Source organism: Nerophis lumbriciformis, linkage group LG02 (genome assembly GCF_033978685.3).
Source record: "Nerophis lumbriciformis linkage group LG02, RoL_Nlum_v2.1, whole genome shotgun sequence".
NCBI classification, from domain to species: Eukaryota; Metazoa; Chordata; class Actinopteri; order Syngnathiformes; family Syngnathidae; genus Nerophis; species Nerophis lumbriciformis.
The window spans coordinates 61,685,001-61,697,500 of record NC_084549.2 but is presented as its reverse complement, the minus strand read 5'-3'; the positions used below and the strand labels follow the sequence as shown (position 1 = coordinate 61,697,500).

General features: G+C 35.4%; 1 protein-coding gene across 1 annotated transcript in view; it reads right to left on the bottom strand.

Moving 5' to 3' along the window:
• The window catches only part of LOC133610069 (homeobox protein Meis1), a 227,423-nt gene that overhangs the window by 174,602 nt on the left and 40,321 nt on the right, over nucleotides 1-12,500 (bottom strand). Inside the window, exon 7 of the mRNA XM_061966131.1 lies at nucleotides 10,728-10,839. Coding sequence (XP_061822115.1) covers nucleotides 10,728-10,839 — 112 coding nt within the window. The remainder of the gene's footprint in view (nucleotides 1-10,727; nucleotides 10,840-12,500) is intronic.

Here is a 12,500-nt window from a genome sequence, read left to right as displayed (position 1 = left end):
TGTTTTCCGTACTTTGGAGACATCATGCCTCGTCGGTGTGTTGTCGGAGGGTGTAACAACACGAACAGGGACGGATTCAAGTTCCACCAGTGGCCCAAAGATGCGAAAGTGGCAAGAGATTGGACGTTTGTTCCGCACACTTTACCGACGAAAGCTATGCTACGACAGAGATGGCAAGAATGTGTGGATATCCTGCGACACTCAAAGCAGATGCATTTCCAACGATAAAGTCAAAGAAATCTGCCGCCAGACCCCCATTGAATCTGCCGGAGTGTGTGAGCAATTCAGGGACAAAGGACCTCGGTAGCACGGCAAGCGATGGCGGCAGTTTGTTCCCGCAGACGAGTGAGCTAAACCCTCTATCGACCCTAGCTTCCCTGGCCTGCTGACATCAACTCCAAAACTGGACAGATCAGCTTTCAGGAAAAGAGCGCGGATGAGGGTATGTCTACAGAATATATTAATTGATGAATACTGGGCTGTCTGCACTCTCAAAGTGCATGTTGTTGCCAAATGTATTTCATATGCTGTAAACCTAGTTCATAGTTGTTAGTTTCCTTTAATGCCAAACAAACACATACCAATCGTTGGTGTCGGAGGCAGATATTTACATATATCCGAATTTAAGTGTTACTACTTTTATTTCATAGTCATATTTGAAAACAGCTCGTGTTCTTCCAATTGTGGTCTTTTGGTTGTCTGCAAAACTGTGCTTAACCTTGAATGAGGAATGTTAGAGAGAGCGATAATAAGCATTTGTTTTGACTAGAGAGAGGGGAGAGGGTTTTGGGTCGGGAAGGCAGACCATTTTGGCGGCGCGATAGAATGTTCTATGCTGGACTGGTCTCAAATGTATATCTGCAAAGCTTTGCCAATATATTACAAAACACCTATTCTGTCTCTGGTGGTTTTTCAACTCAGCTTTAAGTGTCGTAAAGAGCTTGGGAGCGACTTGTGACTTGAATTCCCTGGGAGGAACAGCTGGTCCAAAACGCAACATTGGTTAGAAGGCGATCGCCGAATTCGTCCTCGCTTTTTCCCGTGTCGCTGGCTATCGTTTTCGTCGGATACAGATACTATTAATGTAAGTGTAAAAAAACAACAACATTATGATTTGCACATGTTCAGAATGTTCTGTTTTGTTTTTTAACAAAGATCTGAAGTTTTCTTTATTTTTAAGTTATCGTGCCGTGATTTTACCAGTTCGTCCCACTTGGGAGTAGATTTTTCTCCATGTGGCCCCCCCCCCGATCTAAAATGAGTTTGACACCGACAGCTAACGAATAGAGCATGTGCTTGTGTTTGTTTTTGTGTATTAACGATGCCGCTCGCTTAGAACCCGGAGGGACCGGGTAGGAGAAATGGTACCTGGTACTGCGGTACTACAGTCCCAGCTCTTGCCGATAAAGCGTGGCATAAAAGAAGTGGAGCTCTGAGCTGCTTGGAGGAAGAGGAGGAAGGACTGAGGCATGATGGAGGAGGAGGGGGGGGGGGGGGGGGGGGGTAAGAGCACAGATCGGGACGGGGAAGCGAGACGGCGAGGGAAAGGTCAGCGAGAACACAATCAGAGGCGGAGGAGTGGAAGGAGAAATCAAGAGTGAGAACAACAACAGGAAGGAAGGAGAGGAGAGGAAAGAGTGAAAGTTGTGGGGGAACAAAGAGGTGAGATGATGATAAACAAAGGTGGCGCTGTGGAGCGAGGGGGCGGAAGCAAAAAAAAAACAAAACAAAAAAAACAAAAAAAAGGGTAAATTGCGACGAGAGGAATGAAGGAGACGCAGGAGAGTGGGTGGGAGACGAGGGACCACATGGGGAGGATGAAAGAGCGAGGAGGAAGGTTCAGGTGATGGAGGGTGCTGCTAAACAGATAAATAATAACTAACTTGGCGGGATTACAGAATGACTGACACACACACACACACACACACACACACACACACACACACACACACACACATGTTATCATTTGGAATGGGGACCAAGTTTTTGATCATCACTTGTGGGGACCACCCTTTCTACAGGTTGTAGAGGTATAAAAAATGTAGGTAAAATGGCCACTGCCCAGTTAGCTCATACACGTCTTTAAATCTCTGGATTGATGAAGTAATGTGCTGATCATTCTTACTGGGGACCCTGGGGAAAAAAGAGTTAATATGGTTCCTGGGGACCAAATTTAAATAATTTTGCATAATTCACACAAATTTGTATGTGACTACTGAGGACCATTTAAAAAAAAAAAAAGTTCAAATTAAATATGACATGATCCTCAGAATACAGCAGTCCTCTTATAGGACAGGTGTAAGTGATTAACTATACACGGAAGAAGTATGAGCAGAGCAGCGAGTGCAGTACCAGCAACAGCCCGATGAGGGGGCTGCTGTGCAAATGTCTCACACGCAAACGAACCAGTAAACATGTTTTATGGGCCAAAGCTTAAAAATCACTTAGGCATCTTCAGAATGGATCTGACTATCATTTAAAAAGGTTTCCCTTTAGGGGACTTGTTTTTTTTTGTCCCCATACCGTCAGAGGTCCCCTAAAGGTGACTGTGTAGAATAGAATAAAAGAATAGAATGGACTTTATTGTCATTATATTTGCATACAACTAGATTAAGGACTCCAATTTAAGGTGCGGTAGTGGGAACAAATATGGGGTCAAAATAAATTACACAAGCGGTAATAAGGGAAAAAAACAACAACAAACAATTGAAATAAACTGACTACTATCCAATAAAAATAATAAGCAATCCTGTACAATATAAAAAAACACTATACAAATACAAAATACTGTACAATATACAGTACAAGACAAGAGTACCGGAGTACAAAATAACAATCAGTATCGGATGTATTGCACTCGAAGGGTAATATTGCACAGTAGGGTATTAGGGTAGGATATTGTATATTGAATTATTATTATAAGTTAGAGTTCAGGATGGTGACAGCTCTGGGAAAGAAGCTGTCTCTGAGCCTGTTTGTGTAATGTATATGTGTGTGTGTATAAATGTATATATATATATATATATACATATATATATATATATATATACACACACACACACACACACACACACACACACACACACACACACACACACACACACACGTTTTATTTTCCTGAAGGAATTTTTTATTTTCCTGAAGGAATCAAAGTACTATCTATCTACATACTTATACACATATATCCATATACACATATTTTTACATATACATACAGTATTTTTCGGAATATAAGTCGCTCCGGAGTATAAGTCGTACCGGCCGAAAATGCATAATAAAGAAGGAAAAAAACATATATAAGTTGCACTGGAGTATAAGTCAAATTTTTGGGGGAAATTTATTTGATAAAATCCAACATCAAGAATAGACATTTGAAGTCCGATGAAATCTTCTTCCTCAAATATTATTTGATATTTTACGGTAATGTGTTAATAATTTCACACATAAATCGCTCCAGAGTATAAGTCGCATCCCCCGGGCAAACTATGAAAAAAACTGCGACTTATAATCCAAAAAATACGGTACATATATACACATATATTTACATACGCATGTATACACATATACATACATACATACGCATGTATACATGTATACACATATACATACGCATGTATACATACATACATATATATATATATATATATATATATATATATATATATATATATATATATATATATATATATATATGTACTGTACATATATACGCAAGTATACAAATATACATACATATATACGCATGTATACACATACATACATATATGCGCATGTATACACATATACATACATACAGTATATACACATATACATACATATATACGCATGTATACATATATACATATATATATATATATATATATATATACATATATATATATATATATACTGTACATATATACGCATGTATACAAATATACATACATATATACGCATGTATACACATACATACATACATACGCATGTATACACATATACATACATATATACATATATATATATATACTGTACATATATACGCATGTACACAAATATATATACTGTACATATATACGCATGTACACAAATATATATACAGTACATATATTCATATATACACATGTATACACATATACATACATATATACGCATAGACACATACACACATTTAAATAAATAAATAATGATAAATGGGTTGTACTTGTATAGCGCTTTTCTACCTTCAAGGTACTCAAAGCGCTTTGACACTACTTCCACATTTACCCATTCACACACACATTCACACACTGATGGAGGGAGCTGCCATGCAAGGCGCTAACCAGCACGCATCAGGAGCAAGGGTGAAGTGTCTTGCTCAGGACACAACGGACATGACGAGGTTGGTACTAGGTGGGGATTGAACCAGGGACCCTCGGGTCGCGCACGGCCATTCTTCCACTGCGCCACGCCGTATATATATATATATATATATATATATATATATATATATATATATATATATATATATATATATATATATATACAAATATATTCATACACACATGCACACGTATACATATCATTGTCCTTAGGGAACTCTCCTGAAGGAATCAATAACTATACATATATAAATACATACATACTGTACATGCATACGCATACATACATACATACATACATACGCATATCTTCAAAGTATGCATGTTTTACTAAAATAGGGACTATTGTGGAGGCTAGAAGCAATAATTCATGTTTACATTGATTCTTATGGCCAACTTTGCTTCACTGGACAAACTTCAATTAGCGAACAACATTGAAGAACCGATTAAGTTCGCAGATAGAGGTTCCACTGTACTCCACGTGGTGTTGCGTTTAAGGACCAGTACGATTGAGGGAGGACTGAGAGACCACAACGGTTGAGCATTAAACGCTGCAAATATAGCCGAGCAGCAACATGATTAGAAGACGTCTTATATGCGCAAGAATAATTGCAGAGTTAAAAGGGGAGACGTCTTGAAAATGAAGACACAGGAGGACCACAACAAGCTCATGGATTGTATGACATGGTTACACATGCCGCCATTCTCAACCAATGCGCAGTGGAAATAGAAATAATCTGTTCCAGGGTCAAAGTGGGGCCGCCACAAAAACAAAGCACCAGAAATAGTCGCTGGTTAAAAAATGTTTAAAAAACTGTAGGGGCAAAGTAGGTCTCCAAGTCTCATTTCAGCGAGTCAGCTGGGATAGGCTCCAGCTCAGTCGTGACCCTGATGGACGAGGACAGGAGGTATCCAACATGGATGGATGTTTCAACATTCTGAAGACGACACACTAGGAGACAACAAAAAAACTTGCAGGCTCCGCCTCCTGCTTGCCACTTGCTAACCTCTCGCCTTGACATGGGCGTCAGTAATAGATGAGGGGGCTCTATGTCGCTCGCACAACTCACTGTACACTAAGGACACACAAAAATATTTTCACATCTGAATCACCAATTTTATCCAGTCTGATTGTAAATCGATTGAAAATTTTCAAAAATCTATTTTTTTACAATCAATTTAAAAAAATGTTTTTAAGCCATCTCCATGCAACTAGAAAGAGCTTTTTCTAACCTGTTACCGTTTGTTTGTTTTTTAAGTTTCACTGTACACTAGGGGTCCACAAAAAAATCTATTTTTACATCTGAATCGCGATTTATTTTTCTTATCCCGATTCTAAATCGATTCATAATTTGGAAAAATCGATTTTTAAAAAAAATTTTTAAACAATTTTTAAAAATACGTTTTTAGGAAATCTCCATGCAACCAGAAATAGCTTTTTCTAACATGTAAGTTAAAGTCACAGCTAGTTTAAAAAAAAAAAAAGTTTAATTTATTGTACACTAGGGGTCCACAAAAATCGCATTTTTTTCCTTATCCCGATTCTAAATCGATATTGGGAAAAAAAAAAAAAAGAAAAAAAAAATATATATATGTATATATATATATATATATATATATATATATATATATATATATATATATACACATGTATGTATTTTTTCTTTTTCTTTTAAAGAATACATTTTTTAAAAAGACGTTTTAAGCCATCTCCATGCAACTAGAAATAGCTGTTTCTAGCCTGTAACTGTTTAAAAAAAGTTTCATTCACTGTACACTAGGGGTCCACAAAAAATCTATTTAATATTTATTTTTTATCAAGTCTGATTGTAAATCGAGTCATAATATTCAAAAATCGATTTTTTTTTTTTTTTAAGAATCCATTTTTTTAAAGTCATCTCCATTCAATCAAAAAATAGCTTTCCTAACCTGTATCATGTTTTGAAATAGTTAAAAGTATCTGCACAGTAGGGGTGCACAAAAAAAAAAAATCGATTCACGTCCGTATCATCCATCCTATGAATTGATTCATATTTTCAAAAATCTATTTTTTTTTTTTAAATATTTCTTCATGCAACCAGAATGGGTTTTTTCTAATCTGTAATTGGTTTTGAAAAAGTTTCATTATAATTATTAGACCAAATTGCGAGAATCGGTTTGAATCGATTCTGAACGTCAGCCCAGGAATCGGAATCGAATCGAATCGTTAAATATCCAAAGATTCACAGCCCTCGAAACGGAGTTTTCTTGTTTCCACGTTCAAAATAAACGCAGAATAAAAAGCTGTTATCCACAGAACCGAGTGTGTCGTCAATAATCTCAATATACTGTATGCACTTACAGGCCACTTCATTAGGCACACATGCACATTTTCGATAACATTAAAAATGATCTCTGATAACTAGAGATGTCCGATAATATCGGCCGATAAATGCGTTAAAATGTAATATCGGAAATTATCGGTATCGTTTTTTTTTATTATCGGTATCGTTTTTATTTTTTATTTTTTATTAAATCAACATAAAAAACACATACAATTAGTGCACCAACCCAAAAAATCTTCCTCCCCCATTTACACTCATTCACACAAAAGGGTTGTTTCTTTCTGTTATTAATATTCTGGTTCCTACATTATATATCAATATATATCAATACAGTCTGCGAGGGATACAGTCCGTAACACACATGATTGTGCGTGCTGCTGGTCCACGAATAGTACTAATCTTTAACAGTTAATTTTACAAATTTTCATTAATTACTAGTTTCTATGTAACTGTTTTTATATTGTTTTATTTTCTTTTTTATTCAAGAAAATGTTTTTAATTTATTTATCTTATTTTATAAATTTTTTAAAAAAGTACCTTATCTTCACCATACCTTGTTGTCCAAATTAGGCATAATAATGTGTTAATTCCACGACTGCATATATCGGTTGATATCGGTATCGGTGATTAAAGAGTTGGACAATATCGGAATATCGGCAAAAAGCCATTATCGGACATCCCTACTGATAACCAATAAATAAGGGATGAGTAAATCAACGCTCATTGTAAACAAACATGGAGCCTATGGAGGATTAATTGCACCAAACACATGAAAAATACTCTCCATCTATGCGATTAGAACAAAATATAATCACCAATACAATAGTTTCATCTGCAAAACGTAAGATAATAAAAGTCAAAAAAGGAGCAGGAAGAAGCCAAAGCTTTTGCAAACATTCAATGAGAAGGGAAAAAATATCACGCTTCAACACATCAAACCATATATATAATACACCAACTACATATCAATAAATAACGGATTATCGGTATCGCTATTGGTTTTGAAAAGCAGGAAGTGATCCATAATAAAACACTGGCATATGTTAGACAACAGATACAATTCTTACTTGTCATGTATCAATGACAAAAACTTTGATTATTGTGCTTGGAGTTTGCGTTGCATCATTTTGTCGGGAACCACATGTAAGTAAGCAAACTTAATAGATTCTGCAGCAAATGAGTGTAAATAAGCCTAAAATGTAACATGTTTTAGCTTGCACAAGTCTAACATTATTAGGATGAGACAGACTTGATGAAGCGTTTTAAGAGCGTATAAAGTCTTTATAGGCGAGTGGGACGTTAAAAAGCAAATCATAAAATAAATAGTCTCTCTACTTTGGAATACAGCACTGCTTCTCTATTATTCTCCGTTATGAAAACATTATGCCCACACCCCCTCTGCCTCAACTCTAAATAGCATCATGTGTCTATTAAATTGTTACAAGTACGCCTCTGTATAAAGAATAATTTTTAGATATTATCGGCCGATAAATGCTTTAAAATGTGATATCGGAAATTATCGGTATCGGTTTCAAAAAGTAAAATGTATGACTTTTTAAAACGCCGCTGTACGGAGTGGTACACGGACGTAGGGAGAAGTACAGAGCGCCAATAAACCTTAAAGGCACTGACTTTGCGTGCCGGTCCAATCACATAATATCTACGGCTTTTCACACACACAAGTGAATGCAACAGATACTTGGTCAACAGCCATACAGGTCACACTGAGGGTGGCCGTATAAACAACTTTAACACTGTTACAAATATGCGCCACACTGTGAACCCACACCGAACAAGAATGACAAACACATTTCGGGAGAACATCCGCACCGTAACGCAACATAAACACAACAGAACAAATACCCAGAAGCCCTTGCAGCACTAACTCTTACGGGACACTACAATATACAACCCCCGCTACCCCCCCCCCCCCCCCCAACCCTAACCCTTTGTGACTTCAATAATAAATATGGCAGTGCCATGTTGGCATTTTTTTTCCATAACTTGAGTTGATTTATTTTGGAAAACCTTGTTACATTGTTGCATCCAGCGGGGCATCACAACAAAATTAGGCATAATAATGTGTTAATTCCACGACTGTATATATCGGTATCGGTTGATATCGGAATTGGTAATTAAGAGTTGGACAATATCAGATATCGGCAAAAAAGCCACTATTGTACATCTATAATAATTTTATAAACATTGTTTTTTATTCCGTACCAGAAAACAGTGAAACAGTTAAATCCTTATTTAAACTACTGAAAAAAACAAATAAATAAATAAGTATAAATTCAAATTGATCAAAAACGTTAATAAAAAAATTAAAAAATAAAATAGAATAAAAAATAAAAATGTATTAATTTGTGCTTTTTTTTTTTTTTATCAAAATGAGGAAGTCAGGAATATTGGCTACAATCAGCACAGTGGTACTAGTACGCCAAAGAATCACTTGATTCAAGTTATTTCCGTATATTCCAACACAGTGTTACTGTTCAAAATGTGTGTACTGTTACGGTGGCCAAAAATAGCAAATATAACAGTCAAATAAAACCGTTGCCTGGTTTTTGATGAATACTTAAGCCCACTATGCCACTGTACTCTCAAGTTAGTCATTATGGTGCTTTTTTTCCTGAGGTGGTACTCGGTGAAAAAAGTGAGAACTGCTGCAGTGTTGTGTTACAGCACAGGTGTCAAACCCAAGGCCCGGGGGCCAGATTTGGCCCTTCGAAAGCCTGGAAATAATATGTATCAATAAAGTACTGTAACTTTTTTTACTAAATATATTATTTCTTTCTATTTTGGGAGAAAAACAATATTTGTACTCCCTGTAATCGCAAATTATGTTAACTTAAATATTGTCTAATTATGCAAACATTCAAACCATTTTCTAAATGGAAATAAATGCTAATAATAATGGTTTCAAAGCAAGTTATCCATTAAATGGTGCAATTTTAAAGTAGCAATAGATTTCATGGTAAAATTGTGAAATTTACTGTGGTTTTTACAGCATTTTTCTCTAAATGAAATAAAACTGTACTTTTTTTTACTGTAATAAACTGTGGTGCCCTTTTGGCATTTACAGTAATACACCGAAAAATCTACAGTTGTTTATTTGCGGTAAAAAACAAACAAAAAAACTGTCAGCCCAAGTGCCAAAATGTTACTGTAAAATTGCAGTTTTTTTTTAATTTACAGTAAAAAAAAAAAACAATTTAAATTTCTACAGTGAATTTCTGGCACCTGAGCTGCCTTTTTTTTTTTTTTTTTTTTTACTATAAAAACAGCATTGCTGTTTTTCCATTTACAGTAAAATACACTACATTTTGAGGTGAAATTATTGCAACTTATCATATTTTTTTTTACATTTGAGTTTAAAAAAAATCTACTAATAAAATGCATAAAAACATTGTGTAATAATAGTATTCACTGTTAGAAGCGGCCCTCTGGGGCCAAACATAACTGCGATGTGGCCCTCAGTGAAAACGACTTTGACACCTCTGTGTTAGTGTAAATAAGTCAAAAATCGGGCGCTTTATGACTCATAATTTGCATGATTTCAACTTCCTTCTCCACAGAATTGAGTCTCAAGTGGGGAAAATGAGCACGCCTACGAAGGGATGAGTAATCATATCCACAACAACATTATTTCCACTCAGCTTGTGCACATTTTTGTCTAGTAGAGAAAAACAACTTCCAAAAGTCCTTTTTTTGACAGCGGGGGAAGGTGAAAGAGCAGCACAAGTCACAAACACTCTCCTTTGTTTTGCGTCCGCACGTCCGACACACTGACCGCACGCTCAGGACGACATCCCATAATGACAAGAAGGCAGCAGGCTAAATTTAAAACGCCAGGCGTTGCTCCAGCAGGTGTTTGGCAACAAAGCGGGGAAAAGAAGCTCTGATATGACATCATCATCACATCTGCTGGGGCCAAACAGAAGAGTTCTAGCAGCAACTCTTGCAAAGATGCTGCAACCCGCCTGTCCTTCCATCAGTGTGTGTGTGTGATGTGATGTAAGGCAAAGAGTGTGTGTGTGTGATGCAATAGACGGCGGGGTCTTACCTTGTTCACTGCTGTTGTCGCCGCTGTGTGACGTGTGGCCGCCGCTCGACGGCCCCGGCGTGCCCCCCGAGCGCGTGGACGCCGTGTCGTCGTGGTCTCTGTTCCAGGACGTCTGTCAAAGCGAGGAGCGGGGTCGTTAAAGGTGATTATGCAAACTTTGTGCTTTGCAACACATTTAGCTGCATTTTAAAAAGTGGATCTAAATCAGGGGTGTGCAAATGTTCACCACAGAGGGCCACATACTGAAAAATAAAGCATGCAGGGGGCCATTTGGATCATTTTTCATAGTTTTAACCATTACATACATATATACATTACACACAAATATATATTATTATTATTTTATTTTTACCTTTAGGGCTTCAATCAAGTTTGGTATGGGGAACCCATAAGGGTCTCAGGCATAAAAACGTTAAAACTAAGTTATATATATATATTTATTTTTTTTTATTTTTTTTTTCAACGCTTAAATAGCTAAATCAACTTAGATGTAAAGTTGTAATTTTTTTATTTAATTTTTAATCAATAAAAGTTTTTTTTTTTTTTTTTAATGGCAAAAACACAAAATATACAACACCCCCCCAACCCGCAAAAAAATTGAATATTTGATGTGACGTAATTGGAGCCTTAATAAATAGGTCAATAATATATAACATTGATTTTAATTTATTACTTTTTACTTTCAACACTTACATCTCTAAATGAACTTAAGATATAGCTGTCGAGTTTTTATTTTTAAATGTTTTTGTTTGTTTATGTCTTTTTTTCCCCTCAAAGAAAACTTTGTTTTTAAAGAGAAAAGACAAAATATGCAATATTTCCCTCTTCAAAAAAATGTCTAAGTGGAATATTTGATGTGAAGTAATTGGAGCCTTAAGAAATAGGTCAATAATTCATAACATTAATTTTTTTTGAGCAATTCCAATTCAAAAAAACAAAACAGGGGCCCCACCCATATATATATATATATATATATATATATATATATATATATTTTTTTTTTTAACTTTCAACACTTAAGGGGGTGAGGGTGATGGGTCAAATGCAGAGGATAATCTCATCGCACCTAGAGTGTGTGTGAGACAATCATTGGTACTTTTTTTCTTTTTTTTAAATAGATAAATTAACTTAAGATATACAGTATCTGTCGAGTTTTTATTTTTTTTAGTATATGTTTGTTTTATGTCTTTTTTGTCAAAAGTGGAATATTTGATGTGAATTAATTTGAGCCTTAAATAGGTCAACAATTCATAACATTGATTTTAATTCATTATTATTTTTGAGCAATTTTAATTAAAAATAAATGAAACACACTCAAATTATCTGGAATCCAAAAGGGCCCCACTCATAAAAGTGTTAAAATTAAGTCACTTAAGTTTCTCGATCAACTTTAGATAAGATTATATTATTTATTGTTTTATTTTTTATTTGTTTAATTTCATGCCTTTTTTGTCAAAGAAAACCTTGTTCTTTATAAGGCAAACACAAAAAACATGCAATAATTTCCCCCAAAAATATCTCCAAGTAGAATATTTGATGTGAAGTAATTGGAGCCTTAAATAGGTCAAAAATTCATAACAACATTGGTTTTGATTCATTATTATTTTTTGAGCAATGACAGTAAAAAAAAAAAAAAAAATCCCTATAAAATTCTCTAGGATCCAAAAGGGCCCCACTAATAAAAATGTTAAAACTACACCATACATACATGTTTAGTTAAATCTTGAATCTCTAGTTAAACTTCATATCTGTCGATGATTATTTTTTTAAATT